We start from the raw sequence: 20412 nt of genomic DNA on the forward strand, positions 1-20412 counted from the left end.
TCCTTGAGCATTACTCCTTTGTGTGATATTACATTGACGTGAGGAAAATAACAAAAATTTGTTTAGTCTCTGGTCTAGTTTCTACTCTCCGGGGAGGCCCTGTCTCTGGAGGGGTGTCATCACCGGTCTGGTCTGGTCCAGTCTAGGAGCCGGATGGGGGGGTTGCCGTTCCATTAACAGAATTTAGAACCTAGTCAGTTTTATGTCATATTGTCCAGAGACATGTTTGACAGTTTAAAGTAATCTGAACTATGTTGTATTTCACTTTATGGTGTCTTATGAGGATTAAAATGACATCAAAAAACTAGTCTCAGTCTCTGCATGCTGCAGTGTTAAGATAATCCTTTATTAGGGGAAATTCACGTCACAGCAGCATGGTACTAAAATGTGACCAAAGATATTAGCTGAACAGAGACAATATAAAGAAGCCAAAGTAAAGTGAAATTTAATCAGTACAGTTTCTAAATATATAATGTGAAAATTAGTCAATACAAGCTACAGCTACAACATTTTATACAGTCTAAACACGAGGACTCTCAAGAAAGACCCATGTACTCCCCATTGGAGTCCCCAACTACCATTCCATTGTGCCACGCTGTACACAAACATCTTAGTCCTAAAATAAGGATGATGGCTGAAATGCCTGATTGCTTCTTTTTCTTTTTTGAGTGACTGTCACATCAGTGAACAGGTAGGTACACTTTTATCTTCTCCAGCAGAGCAGTAGGATCTTGGAGGAAAGCTGGAAGGTTGTTCCTCTGAACGTAAACAGCCAGGCCCACAGCAGCAGCTGACAGAATCAGAAACCACTTCAGTGATCTCTTGTGTTTGGGCTCATCACAGGATCTGGTCTGCATAGGCTGAGCCATTCTCTGCCACTGAGTGAGGATGGCCTCACGAGCCCCAGCCCACTTTCCTGGCCCTCTGAGACGATACTGGTATGATGTACAGGGGCCAAACAGCACATTCAGTCCCAGTTTGGGATCAGTCAGCAGCAGCCTGGAGACGTTGGGTTGAACACCCACCAGCTGTGCTATCTCATCCATATAGTTGACATAGTCAACCTGGATTGTGTGTCTCTGGCTGGTGACATATCTGAAAAAGAAACTCAAACTGGTCATTATTTGGTGCTATAGAAGTAAGTAACAATTGAGTAAATCTACTATGGTACCTTTTAGCCATGCTCTCCTGCTTGCACTTGATATCTTCTAGCATGGCAGTCACTGTGGGAAGCTTGATGCAGCCTGTTTGAGATATTGTGACACAGAAATAGTTTTCTTCAACAAAAAATTCTGCCTAAAAGCCTGGAGTGAGAAAAAAAAATCTTAAAAGAAAATAAAAACTCTATATTGCCTTTAAAGACACGTGTAGCCCATCTGGCCTGCATCTCAGAGATGGGCATTATGGCGCCCAGTGGCTGCACTAGCCCAATGACAGCCAGTGTTGGAGGGTCCAGTTCAGGAGGAAACACATATTTGTAGAGAGATGCTTTGTTATCAGAAACTGAAACCAAAAGGGAGTCCAGGAATGGAAAGGAAAACTTGTAACCTGTGGCAAACACCTGCAAGAGATTGGACTTGTGTCAGTGAAACACTATCTGCCAGTTGTTCATTCATTCATTTTTAATCGCGTCGTAGAGGCGCTGGAGCCAATCCCAGCTCACAGTGGGCGAGGACAGTCACCCTGGGCAGGTCTCTGCCAGTTGTACTGTACGTAAAAGTGTTAGGAAAATGGAAACTGTTGGAATGAATTTGCCAAGTCTAACAATCAAATAAACCTACCACAAGGTCAACATCTTCTACGGTGCTTCCATCTTCAAACACCACACTGGTTTCTTGAAACCGGCAGATATTAGGTTTCACCTGCACTGTTCCAGACAGGATGCGATTAGGAAGATCGTCATTCACTGTAGGATGCTGGCTGAACAACCTGAGGGTTAAATTCATATTGTTTAGTTATGTTTGACGATTTTAATGAAAATGGAAGGCATTTTAATTAAGCTGAGAAAAAAGTGTCGAAAACAGATCCAGTATCAGGGTGCACTGAAGAAAGCTGCAGGCCTAGCAACGCTGCTAGGCCTGCGTTAAAGGCCCACTTTAAAGGAGCAATATGTAAGATTTGGCCAGAATTTTTGTTTAATATGTTCAAAAATATAACTTCAGCTATCTGAAGTGTGTGAAACCATAGTGATGGTGTTATAACCAATACACCCATCTCTTGTATTTCAGAGATGTCTGCCTCTGCTCCCTGTCGTGTCTTGTGAGACCAGGAGCTGTGTGAGTCAGTGTGTAGCACAGAGTCTTCCCTCAGTCCCACTGAGAGAATGAAGAATAACAGATTCCTCCAGAGCTTGGAGTTACACAGCAACACGAATATTGCATTGTATAGTATAGTATGGTATATACAATTAACAATATTTTATGACTCTAGGTTTGCTAAGAGGACTGTAACACTAAGATGTGTCGGCTTAACCTGGTAAAAACTGGAATATACTGATTTCTCAGAACCTGACTGAGAGCCAAACTTTAGGAAAAGAAGGGCCTGGAACCATCTTTTTATTCCTGTGCAATGAAACATCTTAAAGAACTTACTTTTAGTGGCAAAAAAAGATGCAATATCAAAAAAAGCAAACAAATTACACAAATATGGGCATAACATTTCAGGACTCTCATCTGCTTATTGTATTCATAATCCAAACCTTGGAAGTGCCATGGGGTGTTATAGCAGATTGCATCAATATCTACAACCAAAATTTGCAAAACGCTGCCAACCAGCTGACTGGCACTGTCATCCTCGGGCACTGCCAGGACAAAAACAGGTTGTAGCTACAAAGCTGATAGGTAGTCATGCTGTGGCTGTAATAGATAGTAATAGTAATAGTAACAGAAAAACACAGTACCTGTGCTTTGGCTTGAGATTGTAGAGACTATGATTGAATCTTTGGTTGAGCTGGTTCTCTGTCATTTTACAGAGAACACTGAAGGGAAGAATGTTCTTTAGAGTGTTCAACACTCTGTTGAATGTCATATCAAGGGGGATGCCATTGTTTCCAACTCTGTTCAGAATCCAGGCCCCCCTTCGCGTGCTCAGGTAAAGCTACGATGAAAGGACAGCAGTGAATCGCTGGTTAAAGAGATATAATTTGGAAACTTACCATTTATGAAGTGAGCTAAAAATTCTCTGGGATTTAACTGAACCCTACAGCTGTGCTACCTCAAAGCCATAGCTGCTCTTTTTATGGCCTCTTTAACACTGAGATTTTCAACACCGAGCAACATTTTATGGAATTATTATCTCCACCGGGCCCTGTGGTCATATTAAGGTGCTTTAACATGAATACACTACGATTTGTTGTCACCCCCCCCCCATTGTCATTACTAGTTGTTTCTGTTTTTGTCATCATGCTTGTCACTACTGTAGGAAGAGGTAGGCACTGTTAAGATGAAGTGATTTGGCTTTTATGTGAAGTATCCTGATGACTCACAAAATGTCAATGAAATATATCCATAAATAATTTGAGGCTGCATATTTTTATCCTGACCTCAGCAGTTAAACTGTTGATTGAAATGCTATGATCGACTAAGAGGAAAATGGCTAATTTTGTAAACAGAGTGCATGTGTTATCCCTATATTACTATCTCAGTCCAACCTGTTTGGTGACTCTACTCAGCTCCACTGCGATGTCCCCTCCAGAGTTTCCTATTCCAATTACGACAACCTTTTTATCCCTCCACTCCTCAGGGGTTTTGTAGTCTCGGCTATGGTGATACTTTCCCTTGAAAGTTTCAATGCCTGGAAAAAAGAACAGTCTTACAGGGCTGAAAAATGGGCACAAAATGGGCACAGGGAGAACATACTATACTCCATTATGACATGATAAGAATACAATTGAACCATCACTGTAAAATAATCCTGCCTCTGAGCAGGTGTAGGTGTAGAAATATTTCAAAGGTTAACAAAAGAAATTAAAGGGTCCAGAGTATAAAGTGCCACAGCAACAATTGGGAGACTGTGGCACTTCAGGCTGCAGATAAAAAAAAAGAAAAACAACAAAAAAACAAGCTGAGCTAAGACTGTGGAGAGGTGTGATACTACCTAGACAGACAGCCAATCACTTATACACAATTCAGATCTATGGACAATTTAAAGTCAACAACAAAAACCCAACCGATATATTTTGGATTGTGTGATGAACTGATCAAGTGATTTTAGGAAGTAGGAATTTTCAGATTTTTATGTCTCTTTAAGCTGTGCCAGAAATATTAGGAGTATCAGAGGATTATAGTATACAGCAAATGTGATGGCACTTAAAATTGTAAAGTGTTAACTATTTTGACTGTCCCTGTTGTTTCATGATTTTGTAGACCGTGTGATTCTACACTTGCTGTCATTGATTACATTATCCACTGTCGAGGGAAGAGGAGTCTTAAATCCTGCGTCCTTCTATAAGTAGGTCTGTCATGTTCCTGCTTCTGCTGTGAGACTTTGATCTGTGTTTGAGTCAGTTACCTCAGTTTTTGTGTAGATGTGTGATTTAGTCCAAGGTTGAGACAGATCATTAACTACAGCAGTAAATTTGTGTTAGTCCTGTGTTTTATAGCTAGCGTTGCCATAACCTCCCTGTCAGAATTCTCAATCAATATCAACAATGCAAGGCCTTGAGTAAACTGAAGGAGGCTGACCTGGGAAGTCATGGAGAGGAAGGTTTGGTTGGCAGTGATGTCCAATACAAATCATCACAGCGTCAAAAATGTGTTTCTCTTTTTTGCCGTCCTTGTTCTCTGTTTCAACATTCCACTGGCCTGAACGAGAAATATCTGACCTCTGCTTCACCTGCAAAACTTTGGTCTGGGCGACATAAAAACACAGACAGACAGCAGTTTTCTATTCAATGATTCATCTGTTATGTCAAAATAAACAGCGTCTCATGTGAAACTAAGTTGAGGATAGTGCATCATTTCATATACAAGGCAGACTACCAGTGAGAGATGCTTACATGGAAGCGAATGTACTTAGTGAGCTGGAAGTGATCAGCATACATCCGGAAGTAGTCCATGATCAGGGTGTTGTGCATGTAGTTTGGGAAGTGCGCAGGGATTGGAAAGTCACTGAAACACATCATCTCCTTGGAGGTGTTGATGATGACAGAGTGGTAGATACTGGCCCTGTCTGGCTCAGGATTCTCCTGCAGTAACACAACACCACCGAGATCATAGGAAATACTGATCATCACTGACACCCTGTGAGCTTGCATGTTGTGGGACCCACCTTAAACCTCCAGAGACCTCCGATGTCATCACTGCTCTCAAAGCAAACAGGCTCCAACCCCTCATCCAGACAGCACTTGATGCAGGCCAAACCTGAGCTCCCCCCTCCAATCACTGCAACACGACGAGTCATACTTCCAGCCCTGTGACGGATGAACCAGGTTCTTCAGGCTGAGGTTTCATGGGCCAGTCTGCTTTATGTCTGCTGTACAGCACAGGCAGTGCTGACTTTAGTTTCAATGTTGTATCTGTGCCACAAAACCAAATGTATATGACATCAGTATGAGGCAACACGTTCTTTCACGTTCAGCTGCACAGCACTTCGTACCGACCACACTGTAAATGCACCACAATGTAAAGCATTAATCAGCTCAGTGTTTTTTTTAATAATGCATTCAAGAGTTTCTTCAGTCTCAGAATATCAAAGTTTCTGTGAGTGCAGGTATTTCAGGCTGTTCTCTTACCTTTGGAGACTGGAGGACACTGTGGAGTTTTTCGTGTCGTACATGCCTCACAGTGGGTGGATAGAGGCAGGACTGTAAATCTAAGTATCCCAGACTGACCCTTGAAACTCAGCGTTATCTAACCACTGGAAAAGCAAACAGGGTGCTGCTGCTCACAAACAACAGCCTGAGAGCTTTAGAGAGAGACAGTTTGTTCGATTAAAACTGGCAAAAGAAGGGAGAAAGGCCAATGTCAACTCTTTATTTTCGATCAATACTTACACTTCCAATCATCTGATACAAAGCACAGAAACAAAGCTTTCAGACACTACCTGTCAAAGCACAGTTTACAGTTATAGCTACATATTTACTGCATGGAAATCACAAGTTGTCAGAGGTTTCTCAATTTAAACTAATAATGACAAGATTATTATTGATAATGACAAACGATGGAAGTGTTTAAGTGTTATTTATTGATTGACAGATCAGCAGATTCTTTGAGAGAGAAGATTTGTTTTTTCTTTTATGTCTGGCTCTACTGGGTTGTTAAACTATGTAAGCTGAGTACAACTCCAACTGATACATCATAAATATGCCTTGTATTATTCAGCACCTTATTGATTTCATATAAAAGTACTGTTACTGTAATTAAATGACACAAAGACACAATTACAATTGGCATTTAAAATGTGTTTCCTTAATATATCTATCTAAAGGAATCAGAGATATTGATTAGGTTAAATCAGCTTCCCTGTCATTTGATGGTTTAGAAAACTTGTACAACTGTACCACACCAAACTAATGCAAATAGTGGATTTCACTCCATTTAAAATTAATTGTAATATTTTTTTCATAGAAAATCTGTAGTTTCAAAATGACTCTACATGCAATTACTAAATTATAAAATAATAAAATTCTGTTATATGATGCCCATGACATCAATCAACCTAGAAAGAAATTCAAATGGAAGACATCAGCATTGTATAATACTGCTGGTATGATTGTAAAAAGACTGTCTTTTCTCATTGTCATGCGTGAAAAATGGGTGTGACACCAGGCTGGATTATAAAAATGTGAAAGAGAGCCATCTTTCTGATAGGACCCTGCTGTGGCTTTTATTTATTAACAAGAACGTCTGTGCCAAAATTTAAACCTTGGTACATAATTAACTTGTTCCATTAAATGCTCAGAGTCTAACCCAGCAGGAAACGTAGAACCCAGCAGTCTTGGTCCAGGATCAGAGCACTGGTTGGTTTTTGAATGTGAGCACAAATTGCTGTTGGGTTGGGAGCAGCTGCTGTGTCTTTGGCCAGCTACAGTACTGGCCCATCTGTGTGTTGTTGGCTTATTCAAAACAATTTGGAAGTATTTAGTTCATATCAGTAAGAAGAAACAGTAACAATGAGAGTCCAGCTCTTTAATTCTTGGCAATAAGGTAAACGAAAGCAAAGTGTGTTTTACCATATTTAAGTATAAACAAACTTTATCAGTACAGCAATTTTTTGTAGATATAAAACTCTTTAGTGAATATTATTAATCTTATTGTGACTCTTTACCTGCAAGTTGCAGTTTAAACACATGACATAGTGTACAGTAGCATTGTGGTAGTGATGTACATCTGCTGTATCATGTGCGGGCAAGTGAGGCCACATACACCCAGACAGAGAGGATGCTGTTGGGGTAGGGGTGCACATACACAGCCAGGGCAAATTCCACATTTGATGCATGAACATTGTGAACTCCAGTGCTGTACACTGCCTCTATAATCGGTCGAATCTCAGAGAATGGCAGATGCAAAGGAAATCCTGATATCTAAAGAGAAACATTTAGTATCTTAGTATCAGATCACAGAGTACTCTGTCATTAAAAATTGTAGATTGGTCACTAATCTTGTTATACAGTGAGTTTTTGGAGTAGCTGTTTTAAGATCACACCCAATTCACACTTACTCTGATGTCACCCAGCAAGCTCTGCAACTCGAGTCGATGTTCTTCAGCGTCGTCCCGTCCCCTGGTCTGCTCAAGTTTGGGAAGGAAGTGCTTCAGGGTGGTTGTGCAGTAACGGTTCCAGCGGGTTGGGTGATGAGGGCGCCACTCCATGATTTTTTCCTTCAGGATCTTCTCAATTCTGTGGAGAGTGAGATGGTTTTGTCTGATTTGTTGTGAAAAATCTTACTGAAAAATGGCACAGTGTAACTGTATGTTAGCTGCCATAGCTTACCTGTCTTGAAGCTCTGCTGCGGCTACTTTGTCTGTGCGACGATATACCAGCTTCTCTGGCTATAAGCAGTTCAGATTTAATTTAAGTGTGGATGACATGCCCACTAAATCTGCTATCAAGCTATAGTGAAATACAGAACACTCACCTGCACACTTGGCAGCCCAGGGTGGGAAAAGGTTCGGGAGAAAAACGGCTTCCACAAATTGGCTTTTGTGATGTCAAAACTCATTGCCATTGGTGACGTATATGTTTGTACGTTTAACCAAACCTACATATGTCAAAAAAACATTCCATTAATTTCTTCAAACAGCAAAGAACAGCAAATAAAGAAAGCATAATCATATTGTGAACAGTTTATTTAATGACGTGTCATTACTTTCGCCTGACTTACATTGTCAGCATTTATCAGGCAACCAACTGTTTGCAGTGGGCAGAAGGTGTCATACTGGCCATAGTACTGACCACTGCAGGGATTCCAGATGAGAAAGCGGTTCTGCTCAAGAGTCAAGACATATGCTGTAGGTCCCTGGGGAATAAAAGGCCCGGAAAGCTTAGTGCTGCCTGGTATTAAAAGATCCTAAATATTGACTGGACAACAAAAGAAGGGTCAGTACAAAACACATGAAAGTCCCTAACTGACTGATAATGACTCATGTGACTGACTCCTAATCCCATTGGTACTGGAGTTGCAGGCTGTTTCCTTATCAAAATGTTGTTGAGATTGCAGTGTTGCCAACTGAAGACATTAGTCACAACAAATCTATAAACTAGTTGGAAAAACAAGAGCATTGCCAACACTTGCCCAGCAACTCCAACACCAGAATAAGAAATAAGATATTCTGTCCTTTAAATTTTATTTGTTATACACAAGATATGCTTTTAATCTCATCTCAGAACATGAAAAACATTTGGTTTTGATTATTTTAAGTTTTAAGTTACCTCTCTGTTTTTATTGTGTTTAAATAACTAAAATAATAATAGGTCAATACTCAGGAACCAGTGTTCATAAGTCAGATATGCTGAAGAAGTAAGTGATACCATGGCGGCCTATTACTTTTGTTTTTACTCTTAAGGAGGATGGTTTTCTTAGTGACTGTTCGTGTGACTAGTACTGGTTGATGGCCGTTCAACTAATGAAAGCTCTCCTAGCAGATATGCTGAAGGGGAGGCAGAAGTGTTGTGGTCTAGAGAGTTTGAATCGGGGGCCAGAGCCAGGTAAATACAACTGTCTGTTGTATTTAATGTGCAGCATCATAATTGGATAGTTTTTGTCTATTTAGTTTATGTTGTGTGAGGTAGGTTCTATGTATAGGAAAGTGAAAAGTCAGAAAGTTTAAAGAATTTTTTAAATCTCTCCTTCAGGCACAGCCATGTTTTCCAGTTCATTGTTACCCACCTCTGGTACAGCAGTGCCAATTATCAGCCAGGCTCTCTTTCCCATCGATAGAAAGTAGTTGCACAACAGTACAGCATGTTCTTCTTCATCTCCTGCTAGGAGGGTGAGGAATTGCTACCAACAAGAAGAAGAAACACAAAGTACTGTAAATTGGGCATTTTTTTTTCCATCCCTCTTAAAGCCCCAGTATCTTGACTCACATCGCAGGTGCTCCACAGGTCACAGGTTCCAGAAAATGAAACTCTGTCTGGTAGAGAAGGGATGAGTGAGACAAACCTGGAAACGAGGGCCTGCGTAGAGAGAGAGAGAGAGAGAGAGAGAGATCTAAATAATCAGGAAACGGGGGTTAGAGAGTGGCATCTTTTTAGATGCAGAGATAATCACACTGACTGTGCCTTCCTGGGAGTTATTATTGAATACATCCAGGAATTCCTGCGGTGGGTTGAGCGGTCGAATATAACGTGTGATAAAGACTGTTTTCCCATTGAGGTCTATGACGGTTGTAATGCAGGGTCGGTCTGGATATCTCTGTGCTGCACCCCTCTCAAATCTCTCTGAAGCCTGCAATAAACGCTCATCCTCCTGACTGTCAAACTGCAGAAGATGGAAGAAATTGCATTGGTACAGGTCAGTGTCATGCAGAGTTATGAATATACATGAAGAATACCATGGCCATGAAAAGGTGAATGAAATGATCAAGAGGAAGGGTGTTCTAATGGAATTTTACCTTAATTTCCTTTATCTAGTACATGCAGCACAGAAAACCCAAGTAAGTGACACAAAAAGATGACAAACATTACAAGACCAAACAAGAGAAAAAGAAAACGCTGATGGTAAACTTAAATCTAAAAATAGATTTATATAAAATTAACTTGATGTCAACAGATATGTCAAAGTTTGAACTGAAAAACTAAAGTAAAGACATAAATGAAGTGAGAAAACCCTCAAACACAGCCATGCAGAAAATGAACTAAAAAGCAAACAAAGTGGACAATACTTACTTTCTCCCTAATGGACTCTCCAGGCACCAGCTGGGGTTCGATGGTAATAAACAGAGTGATAAAAGCTCCGTCACTAAGGCTCCGCAAAATATCATAACCATCATTAGTGCCATGGCTTCTCTCCTTACTGTAGCCCAACAGCACTGCTGGTGTATTTACTTTGAATGTTCCATCAATCTGTCAAATTGAAATGGGGGGAAAAAAGCAGGGCAGGTAGTTACTGTGTCTTTTTGTAAATGCATTTGCTAATGAATGTACAATAAAGATGCTCACCCTGGACTGAGAATAAATCGTGCTGAAGGGAATCTTCACAGACCCTAACCAGTGCTTCTCTGTTCGCGTTTGTATTGATTTCCCTCTATCTGTGTCATTCTGAGAAGCAGAAGGCTGCAGTCAAAGGCATGTTATCATATGCATGAAATGAGAGGAAAAAAAACAAAAAAAACAGTGTCCTACTCACCACTCCAGTTTCATAAACCACCTCATCAAATATGCTAATGAAAACTTCATCTTTGACTGACTGCAAGCTTGCAGTACTATAGTCACCATTGGGGGCACTATGTGAAAGAAGGCCAGTTTACAAATCCAGAAAGAAATTCATAATATAAATTAAATTCACATTAAATAAATGGGCATCAATAAATAAATGTACAAAGTCTGACGATGACCATAGTTGCTCACCTGAATGGAAGCTGCAGCTCCTCATTCCAGCAGGGGTTCGGGCCATCTGCTGTGGTTGTTTGAAGTACAGTGCGCTGGAAGGAAACCTCCACAAATGGCCTCACTTGTGCCTATAACACACCACATACAGAGACAAACAGTCACAAGTAATATGGACCATGCAAATCATATTTCTGCCAGCTTTTTCTCTCAGGTTGAAGAAGCGTATCTTACCTGGATGATTGGCCAATCAGTCTGAGGAGACTGCCCTGTCTTACTGAAAATAAAAGAAAGAAACAAAATTCCCCCGGTTCCTTCTATCGATATTTCTGACATAATATGCATTTGACTAGATGCCCTGAGTACTCACTTGTTCTGCAGTCTGCGGACAGGGATGTCATAGGCCCGAATGATATTTATTAGCAATTTGATGTGTCCATCTGACAAATTCTGAGCAGTCACCTTCTTTCTTTCTTTCCTCTGAGGTTTCAGTGGCCGCTTAGGTTCAGCCAGCTTGAAAAGGTTGAGCCCTAAAATCCTGATTTCCCCAAAAAGTACAAATTCACATAGTTCTAAAGTTATTTAATTTCAACTAACACCAGCTTCATTGCAAGTAATTATTTAATCGACCAACCACAAAAATTTTCATTGAAAGTATGGGATGGGATTACTACCACCTGTAGTACTCAGTCCCTCCGGGTATTTCTGATTACACATTAGTGGTGTATATTTACTTGTCTTGTCCTGTGATCTTTAAATGTACAGTAAAAACTGTTAAAAACGGGACCAGTGAAGTGGAAACTGGTTAATACTTTGTTGCTTGAAATACATTTTCTGTGTATTACTACTGTTATGAGACACCCTGAAGTAAACTTAGCATCATAGCAGCCAAAGCAAGATTAATAAAAGCTCTAATGTCTGATACTAATTTTTGTGTCTTGAACAATTTTGTTGATAGTAACATTTAGTTATTATTTAAGTTTTACAGCTATAAACAAACAAAAACTTCAATCCATCTGTTGCATATTCATAGAAAGACTGAATACTACAAAAGGTTAACTGTCACAACTGTAATGATACTCAGGGTTCAAACTAAATGGAGAAACAGAGACAACAGAGATGAAAGAAAAAGAAAGAAACTAAGCACATACCCAGGACCTGCACCACTGTTAAAAATGCATAGCAGAAGTGATAGTGAATCAGAAAAACGGAACAGAAAAAAATTAAATAAAAAATAAATTATAATACATGCTCGATCATGAACACAATGTGCAAAGTAACACCCGATGCACATCACTGGGTATAAATCTTCTCAATTTGACCAAAGATATATTTATTTTGTCTAAATCTTGTGAGACTACGGGAATGCACTATTGCGCTTTAAATTATACTGTGGCTGCTATCCTTTCTGTTGATGTGGCTTTTGATATCACAGTTCAAGGTTGTCTCACATTATCCAATATTTTCCTTCACAACTGGAGCACAAAGTTCAAGCACTCAATTGTTCAACGTTTTGCGAGAAGGAGGAAAAATGTGGACTTTATGAATGCCAGAAAGTACAGAATGCAGCTCTCAGTGTTTAGTAATGGACAAGACAGATTCATTTATATATCAGTAAATAAAGACCAACATTAAAGCAATGAAAGATGGGAGTTAAATTTGAGAGAGACAATTTACTAGATAATGCCTGTGAGGGTATTTACCCAATGCTTGGTATCTCCTCTTCTATCACCAGATCTGACAGAATGTAGTGATGCTTGGCAAGAAGAAACCTATTGATAACTGACTCCCTGATCTGTGGGGAAATCCAAAAACGTTATTCAGTGCTACCACATGCTAAATACTGGCTAAATACGGGGTTTAGATCAGATACATCTGCTCACCTTCTGGAGATATTTGGCAACTACAGCCCTGTGTGAATCCAAATGTTCGTCAGTGTCGATTGTTTCTCCTTCCTTCAGTCTCTTTTCATACTCCTATAATAATTTCGAACAAAGCAAAAAAACAAAAATTGTCATCATAGAAAGGCTGTATGGTTAATACTATTAGCATTTATATCTATTCTGCAATAACCTTGACTCAACAACGTATGAGGAACTAACCTGGAACAACTTATCAGAGACCTCTCTCTCCAGAGGAGGAATACATTTGTAATTTCGAAATTCTGCAACCTCTTGGCTCCTGAGCCTGAGCAGGCGAAATCTTTTGGACCTCTCAAACTCCTCATCAGTCACAAAGTTAAACTCCTCCTGTAGCTGTTCTAGCCGAAAGTACTCTGGAGCTGTCACCTCTCCACTTTTTGCAACCTGTTTGATCACAGATGCAAAAAAAGCTTTTGTTACATCAATGAGTGACTTCAATACTTACAGACTGTTGGACGTTTTGCTCTAATGCACATCACAATACTTGGGTACTCACTTTTAGCAGCTGCATGATTGAAGCGTTTTTGGGATCGTTGGGGTCCAGTCGTGATTGTGAAGCCCACTCCCCGATTTTTTTCATGTCATATAGTCCAGATGCACCAACATAGGTTACAGCATCAAGATAGCCCAACCCACTAGAACACAAAGTCGGCAACATCATTACAAGCTAAAGTGCTCCTGGGTTCTGAGCTACAGTGTTAATTGGCAGACTTTAAGAACCATATAGGTGTGTTTCCATGTTTCAGCACAGATATTGTAATTGTGATACGAGTAATTTCAGTTGGAATGGTAATTTTTGCATTTCGTTTTCACTGAAAAAAAGAAAACCAAAATTTTTTGGCTGGGGCATTAATGCAGCAAGACAGTGCTTCATTATTGTTTGCTGTGACACATTTTACCCAGATGAAAAAAATAATTGCTTTGTCATATTGGGATATTAACGATTAATAATTAGTTTTGAGGTAAATCATGCAGGATTTGTAGTTGAAAAGTGTAAAAGGTTAAAACATGTTTATAGACAGAAAATATACAGAACGTGACAAAATTTGTAAATGCACTCCTTCCTTGAAACACACTGGGGCAGGAGGACAACGCGGGCTGGAGAATGCTTTACTTGTAATACCTTTGTATCCCACCAGGTTGCTGAGACACAGGAGGTGCAAGTGGAACATCATCTTCCCCAAGTCCCCAAGAAACACAGCACGACACCTTCCCAGAGGTCAGCAAAGTTTGTTTGTTACTCCCATCAGCCTCAAAGGAGAGAGGGACATCTGGCCAGACATACAGAGAACATGAGAGACAGATGAGAGACAGTATGACAGTGACTTAGATCAGCTAAATGCTGTGTTAGTAAAATAACATGATATTTTATATGAGTGAATGATCTGACCTAACTTTAGATATTTACCACATCCAACTCCCTCGTGATCAAACATCACTCTCTGGTTGCTGCTGAATTCAAATTCCTCCAAAGGGGCACTACCCGTCAGGACTGAGGGTTCTGGTACCGGGATGAACACTTCAGCCAAGAGGGAACATGATGATCCAATCTCCTCAAACACCTGCCCACAAAAAGTGCAGTCACACATGCAAAAATGGTGAGAAAATGATATAGCTCCTGTAGCCACCTCACAGGCAGAACATGTAATATTTCTGTACTCTACCTGCAAATTGATGCTTTGGGGACAGTTAACTATCTTGAGATTGAAAATCTGACCAAAGTGAATCCTGAAATCTGAGTTCAGAGAGCAGCTGTCAGTTCGGGAAACTTCTTTGTCATTGTACAGGATCTTGATGAACAGAGAACGCCTTGCAACATCCTCCCTCCGAGCCATTTCAGCCCTGTAACAAACAAAGAACAAAAGAAATGAAAAAACAACAGTACTCTAAGTTTCATCTTACTTTTCTTAGAATGAGCAATAAATCTTACAGGGGGTGATCTAATTTCACAAGCATCAAACACAAGTGAAACTGTTTCAAAGCAGATATAATTCAAATTGCAATATCTTAACACAAGTGAATTTATTTTCTGTATTTCTGGAAAGTTTTATTTATTTTTTTCAAAGAGACTATGAATTCAAGTGACATTCTGTTGAAAGAAATCCAGACTTTTTTTATGTTTCTTCTCATACCTTGGGCAGAATTCACTGGCAGTGATGTTTCCAGATGCAGAGAGCTCAGGGATCAGAACGGACTCTCCTGGTTTCCTGCGTATCCTGGAGGCTTTCTCTCTGACTTGTTGCTCTATAGACTCCAAGTCTGGCTTCTCAGGAGGCTCTGGCTTCAGTGGGGCTTCTTCAATGGGCCCCTCTGATTCACTCAACTCCTTGTCTTCCTCTTCTTCTTCAGTGTCGCCTTGTACCTGGTCCTTCTTCTTCTTTTTCCTTAATTTTTTTTTGGCTCTCTGAAAACAATGAAAATCATATGTTGGCTATGAGTATAAGTTTATATATGCACACATTTGCAATACACATTAAAATACATGCAGTTTTAATGCATTCTCATTCATTAGCTAATGATGCTAATTGACATATTTTATGGTGTTAGAAATTGAGTATGTTATAGAAAATAAATAGGTTGGTACCTGTTTTCTTCTCAGGAGCTTCCACTCCTCCAGTTGTTTCCTGTACTCTGCCAGCTTTTTCTGATAGTCTTCCTCGTTCTCAGCTTCCAGTTCAACAACCTCTGCCAAGATTTCTTCTTCATACTCCTTTTCATCTGATGCCCTGTCAACCATCTCCCTGAAGCAAATAATAGTGGACAATAGGGTTGTGACATGTTCCACACTTAAAATGGACATTTTTTTTTACATTACAGATAGGATTAACACATAGATGAGTGATTAATTGTGGTGAAAAAAAGGCTGTGGGCTTATCAACCAAAACATGTAAGAAACTGAAATAAATAAATAAATAAACTCCCAGGAAGACAAGAAACTCACAGTGCAATGTGGGGAATCTGGGCATATGAAAAGGTATGGGTGAGTTAACCTTTTGACCATTCACCATCTCATTGTCCTTCATTATTCAATAAATATTTGTCAATAAGATTTTACGTAAGAAAAGCAACAGCTATTTACCTTCTGAGAAAGAGCTTGTAAGGTGTGTTGGTGAATTTCTGAAACTCTCTCAAGAGCTTGATATCCTTCCACACTTTAACTATGTTTTTCAGCAATGTTCTGTCTTTTTCCTGCTCACTGTCCCTCAGCTGCCGAGTGTTTCTATGTTATTCAGGAGGACAAACATACAACAGAAATATGGACTGTTACAGTGCCAAGGACACAGGATTAACAGGAGTTGAACAGGAGTTGGATGAGACACAATCAGGGGAACTCACCGGACCTCCAGACTGTACTCAGATATCCTCTGCTGCATGGCCTGAGTGAGGCTCTCCCCACCATGGATCTTGAGCATATTTCGCAGTGCACTCCTCAGTCCATTCAACTACAGCAGACAGAAAACATCCCCCCCCGCCACCACCCCATATATTGTATACAAATGGTCTCTTTTAATAATACAACTTTAAATGTACTCACTTAGCTACAGTAATAGTGACTTGGCTTAGGAGTCAGCTGGTAGATGTTACCTTGTCCGTAAGGTGTCCTGTGAGGTTATTATGCTGCCTGGTGAGGTACTGATCATACAACTGAGCTAGACGGGCCCCTAGTACATGTTCCCGACTGAAAAGGGGGTGATGGGAGAAGATCAGCCCAGAGACATCAACATCGAGTTGGTAGTCTCCCTCAGCATCAGCTGTACCAGCAATGTACAGATTTGCGTATTTGGACATCAGTGGCTGGGGGATTGAATAACATCATTCATCATACATTGTGCAATGTTCTGAAAATGATCATTAGCTATATATATATATATATATTAGCTATTCTATTGTTTGTTTGAATAAAATAAATGCATATAAAAGCTAATAACTACTTTTAATGCCGGTTATTCTTCTACTACAGATGTCTCTGTTGCCACTTCTGCTCTATTCCCGACAAACTAATACAACATCCTCCCACTCCATTGTATGCAATGCTGAACTACTCTTATGTTCTTTTATTTAAGGATTTTTTCCTGGCATTTTTTTAAGAGAATAGCTTGAAGAATGACATAAAATTGGGGGTGGGAGGAGACATTTGGAACTGAATCAGGGTCTTTACCAAGGACCTTGTAGCCTCCTGTTTATGCAGTGTGCACTCCACCTACAACAGCACCATTGCCCTGCCCTTTTGCTTTTTTTTTTTTTTTTTTTTTTTTTAATAAAAAGGCAAAGTGGTAAGAGAACACTCAACTCTGTCAAATGTGTGAGAAAAGAATTTGACATACCTTCCTGTATACAGTTTGCAGTGCAGGGTCCAGGTCCTCTTCCAAGTGGAAAAGAGGGGGTCTTGTGGATGATTCCTTTATGGGGTCAGGTAGAGCTATGATCCTCCCGTCATCTCCAAACCATTTCCTTCCCTTTACAAATGGCAATACAAATAAATAAAAGACGTTTTAGATAATTCCTGGAAGGATCAGAGCCAGTGACATCGTTGAGCTGGCCCTCATGCAGACTGAGATTACCTCTTCCATTTTCAAAATACGGTTCTCCTGAATATTCTCATTAGTCAGGGATACAGGGGGCCGCTCCCCTACATACAGGCCTTCATCCTCGAGATAACGAGGCTTCATGTTGTCAGGCAGTTTAATGGATGTTGGAACTGTTAACATGATACATAAATAGTTATAATCCTGAATAGCAAATTGAAAATGAAATTACAGCACATAAGAGATGGAAGTGTGAATCAGGTGCTTTAGTGGAAATACCTGTTTGAAAACTGGGGACAAAGAGGAGGTCGCGGTCTCTCTCTCTCTGAATAAGTTTTCTGTACCCCACATACTCTGCTTTCCTCACTTCTAGGAAGTCCTGGGTTGACTGATCAATGACGAATAAATCTTCCTCTGCGCTTCGTACAAGAGGAACATCTTCACTCTGAGGACATATTATATGAGGAATTGGGACCTAAATGCGTCTTGCACAGTAAAAAAATAAAACTGTAAGAAATAATCATGAAAAACACGACAACGACATGAAAAACAATGAAACTCAAACACTAAGTGAAAAATAATTGGGTTCCTGAAAATGTATAAGGTTGTTGCTTTTACAGTATTCTCACAAAATATTAGCAACGGTGACAAAACTGAGTCTATGCTGCAAGTGACTAATTACTTACAATGCTGCAGCTGCATTACCTGGTCTTCCCGTTCATCCTGATAATCTTCATCTTCTTGGCCTTTACCTTCATTGCCTCCTTCTTCATTTCTGTCCCCCTCATCTCTTTTTTTCAGTTTTTGTCTTTTCCCACTAATCCTCTCAGCCCCACCTTGTGGATCTGGCTCAAAGTTGAATGTAAAGAAATTGTATGCCTCCACAGGAGTTGGTAGACCCTTTTCTGTCTGTATTTGAAAATAATTATGAAAATAAATAAATAAACAAACACATACATGCACAGCATGTGATTTTATGTAATCCAATTATTTTTTAATTTTACTTGGTGTGCTGCTTCTCTGAACTTGACCCTGGTGCTGAGGTCCAGAGAAACATCATGTCTTCCTGGTCTGGAGAGATCAACCTGTAAAACTCTAGGCGTTAACTTCCACTGCGGGCTTGTGGTTGCCTTACATCTGTACAAACATGATTAAATTGAGCTAAATGCAAACCTCTTGGTCAAATCTTGTCACAGTGTTTCTGTCTCTGAGGCGCTGTAGACGACTTGTTGGTTCAAGAGAAGCCTCCTCTTCCTCCTCCTGCTGCTGTTGTAGGCTTTCACCTTTTGACTGAAAAATGAGAGACTCATTATACATCATTGCTTTTTGGCAATTAGACATTTTTAGTCCAACAAGACACTTGTGTAGGGGATGTCTTTCAAAGTCTTATTGAAACCTAAAGCTGTGTTATAGGGAAAAGGAAAGTAGGCTTACTCTGGCTGCTCTCAGTTTCTCCTCCAAGTGTCGTGTCACAAACTTGTCTAAATGCTGTGAGCTGGCAGTATGCTGTATTCTGGAGGAGCAACCTACAACACAAATCCATCATGAAATGATAATCAAATGTATTATTGCATGGAGCCAGTTATGGAGCCATTCCTAAGTACTTACAGCCTCTAGCTTCAACACGATGTTGTACCTATCAGATCATTTTACTCTTTCAGATTCAACCAACCATTTTGCTATTAACATTTTTGTTTAACTTGCTGAAGGTTATTCTTAGCTGTATTTTGCAACATTTGTCTTTGTCATTGAAATGAAAGTGAAATATCTCACTGTACTTTGAAATAAATTATCTAAAGTGAAGCAGATTTGACATGAGGACACCAACTTTTCTGAGAACCAGTTGGAGGTCTGGATGAAATGACTGGTTCAGATGCCTTTTCATCTTCACTATGGGGCTGAATAGCAGATATCTCTTCCACATCATCGTGGTACTCCTGTGCTGAAGAGTGTTCAAGCAGCTACAGTACAAGAAGAAATGGAGCATGGAACCACCTGTTTCAGCTGATTACTTTGACGAAACAGAGAATGGAAATAGAGAGCCTGGTCGGGGGAAAAACAAAACGTACTTTCTTGCGCCTCTGTCTCTGAGCTCTTAGGGTACGTTTCAGTGTTTCTCCTGGATCTTCCTCACTCTCTTGATGTTCCTGGAGTAGCATAAGCATACAGTTGAGACAAACAAGGATTATATGATTTATCACTGCATTCAGGTTGCAATTTAGCACAGAAAATGTTAAATCAGGTTCAGGTTCACAGGCAGGGGGGAGACACAGCAATTACAACGTACAAGGCACAGTATCAAACACGCACACTCACACCAACCTTCATTGTGTGGTGTCTTTTCTCCTCCAACTTGCTTGACGGAACCAGAGCCTGTTGAGTGCAGTTACATTTGCTAATATGTTAGCAGCTCTCTTAGCACTTGTGCCTGAGTTATACAGTGAACCGCTCCCCCCGGTCATGTTGGGTCTTGCAAAGGGCTGCGGTATATCTGATGCTGGGAGTCCACAATAACAGAGCAAGACTCTAATCCTATCTTTAAAGCCATCTATCATACTTTATCATTTTGAACGTTACCTGGACATCGTCCACGCTTTTGTTTTTCCCCAAAGTTTCTTGCAAAGCGCGTCCTTTCTGTCGCAGTTTTTCTCGGAGCTCGCTGGAGTAGAGAAAGTCGTTTTACAGCAGCGCTAATGTTAGCTCGCTAAAAGTGGTATTTCAGAGATGGACAGCTACATCACAGTTATCTATGGGGGGAAATAAACCCAACAAATGACGAAGGAGTACCTTGAGGAAGCCAGGGTGACGGTGACTGTTGTTCTTCCAATAATTGGGATAACTGAGGCGGTCGGACCGTGTTTACCGATGATGTGGTGGTCTAGTCCTGCATCATGACCGGCTAACTTTCTGCACTGTGGCCGTCTGCGCCAAAGTTAGCTAATCATTTTGACTCAGCATGCAGCCGCCGTTACCGCTG

The 20412-nt window shown here is 40.3% G+C and overlaps 2 protein-coding genes across 2 annotated transcripts; both read right to left on the reverse strand.

Annotated features, from left to right (window-relative positions):
- Positions 1-680: 680 nt before the first annotated feature.
- Positions 681-5400, reverse strand: LOC115042103 (dimethylaniline monooxygenase [N-oxide-forming] 5-like). The gene is made up of 9 exons (XM_029500135.1): positions 5269-5400; positions 4997-5185; positions 4683-4848; positions 3650-3792; positions 2900-3096; positions 1782-1929; positions 1354-1561; positions 1172-1244; positions 681-1095 (listed from the first exon to the last, which is right to left on the reverse strand). The coding sequence occupies exons 1-9, from the start codon at positions 5398-5400 to the stop codon at positions 681-683; spliced, it is 1671 nt and encodes a 556-aa protein (XP_029355995.1).
- Positions 5401-5975: 575 nt separating this feature from the next.
- cc2d2a (coiled-coil and C2 domain containing 2A) lies at positions 5976-20406 on the reverse strand. The gene is made up of 38 exons (XM_029499696.1): positions 20223-20406; positions 20013-20094; positions 19758-19808; positions 19502-19582; positions 19264-19396; positions 18870-18961; positions 18609-18725; positions 18440-18520; positions 18141-18344; positions 17715-17880; positions 17472-17608; positions 17235-17366; positions 16495-16704; positions 16246-16352; positions 15989-16129; positions 15494-15650; positions 15042-15313; positions 14574-14751; positions 14318-14471; positions 14033-14180; positions 13406-13544; positions 13090-13293; positions 12871-12963; positions 12691-12782; positions 11358-11525; positions 11222-11264; positions 11009-11118; positions 10788-10884; positions 10601-10699; positions 10328-10504; positions 9717-9920; positions 9527-9616; positions 9327-9440; positions 8322-8456; positions 8076-8198; positions 7931-7989; positions 7660-7837; positions 5976-7522 (listed from the first exon to the last, which is right to left on the reverse strand). Exons 3-38 carry the CDS (start codon positions 19761-19763, stop codon positions 7337-7339), a joined length of 4827 nt encoding a protein of 1608 aa, XP_029355556.1. The 5' UTR covers positions 19764-19808; positions 20013-20094; positions 20223-20406; the 3' UTR covers positions 5976-7336.
- Between the last annotated feature and the right edge of the window lie 6 nt (positions 20407-20412).

Source organism: Echeneis naucrates, chromosome 4 (assembly GCF_900963305.1).
Source record: "Echeneis naucrates chromosome 4, fEcheNa1.1, whole genome shotgun sequence".
In the NCBI taxonomy this organism is placed as follows: domain Eukaryota; kingdom Metazoa; phylum Chordata; class Actinopteri; order Carangiformes; family Echeneidae; genus Echeneis; species Echeneis naucrates.

Bases quoted from the DNA above. Each gene is read 5' to 3' on its own strand.
- LOC115042103 (XM_029500135.1), bottom strand. From the start codon at position 5,400: ATGACTCGTCGTGTTGCAGTGATTGGAGGGGGGAGCTCAGGTTTGGCC. The intron at 4,849-4,996 runs GTAAGCATCTCT...TATGTCGCCCAG, and splicing joins CTAAGTACATTCGCTTCCAT to ACCAAAGTTTTGCAGGTGAA. The intron at 1,096-1,171 runs GTACCATAGTAG...TTTCTTTTTCAG, and splicing joins CAGGAGAGCATGGCTAAAAG to ATATGTCACCAGCCAGAGAC.
- cc2d2a (XM_029499696.1), bottom strand. The intron at 16,705-17,234 runs GTATGTCAAATT...TCAATCCCCCAG, and splicing joins TGCAAACTGTATACAGGAAG to CCACTGATGTCCAAATACGC. The intron at 15,314-15,493 runs GTACCAACCTAT...CATTGTTTTCAG, and splicing joins AGCTCCTGAGAAGAAAACAG to AGAGCCAAAAAAAAATTAAG.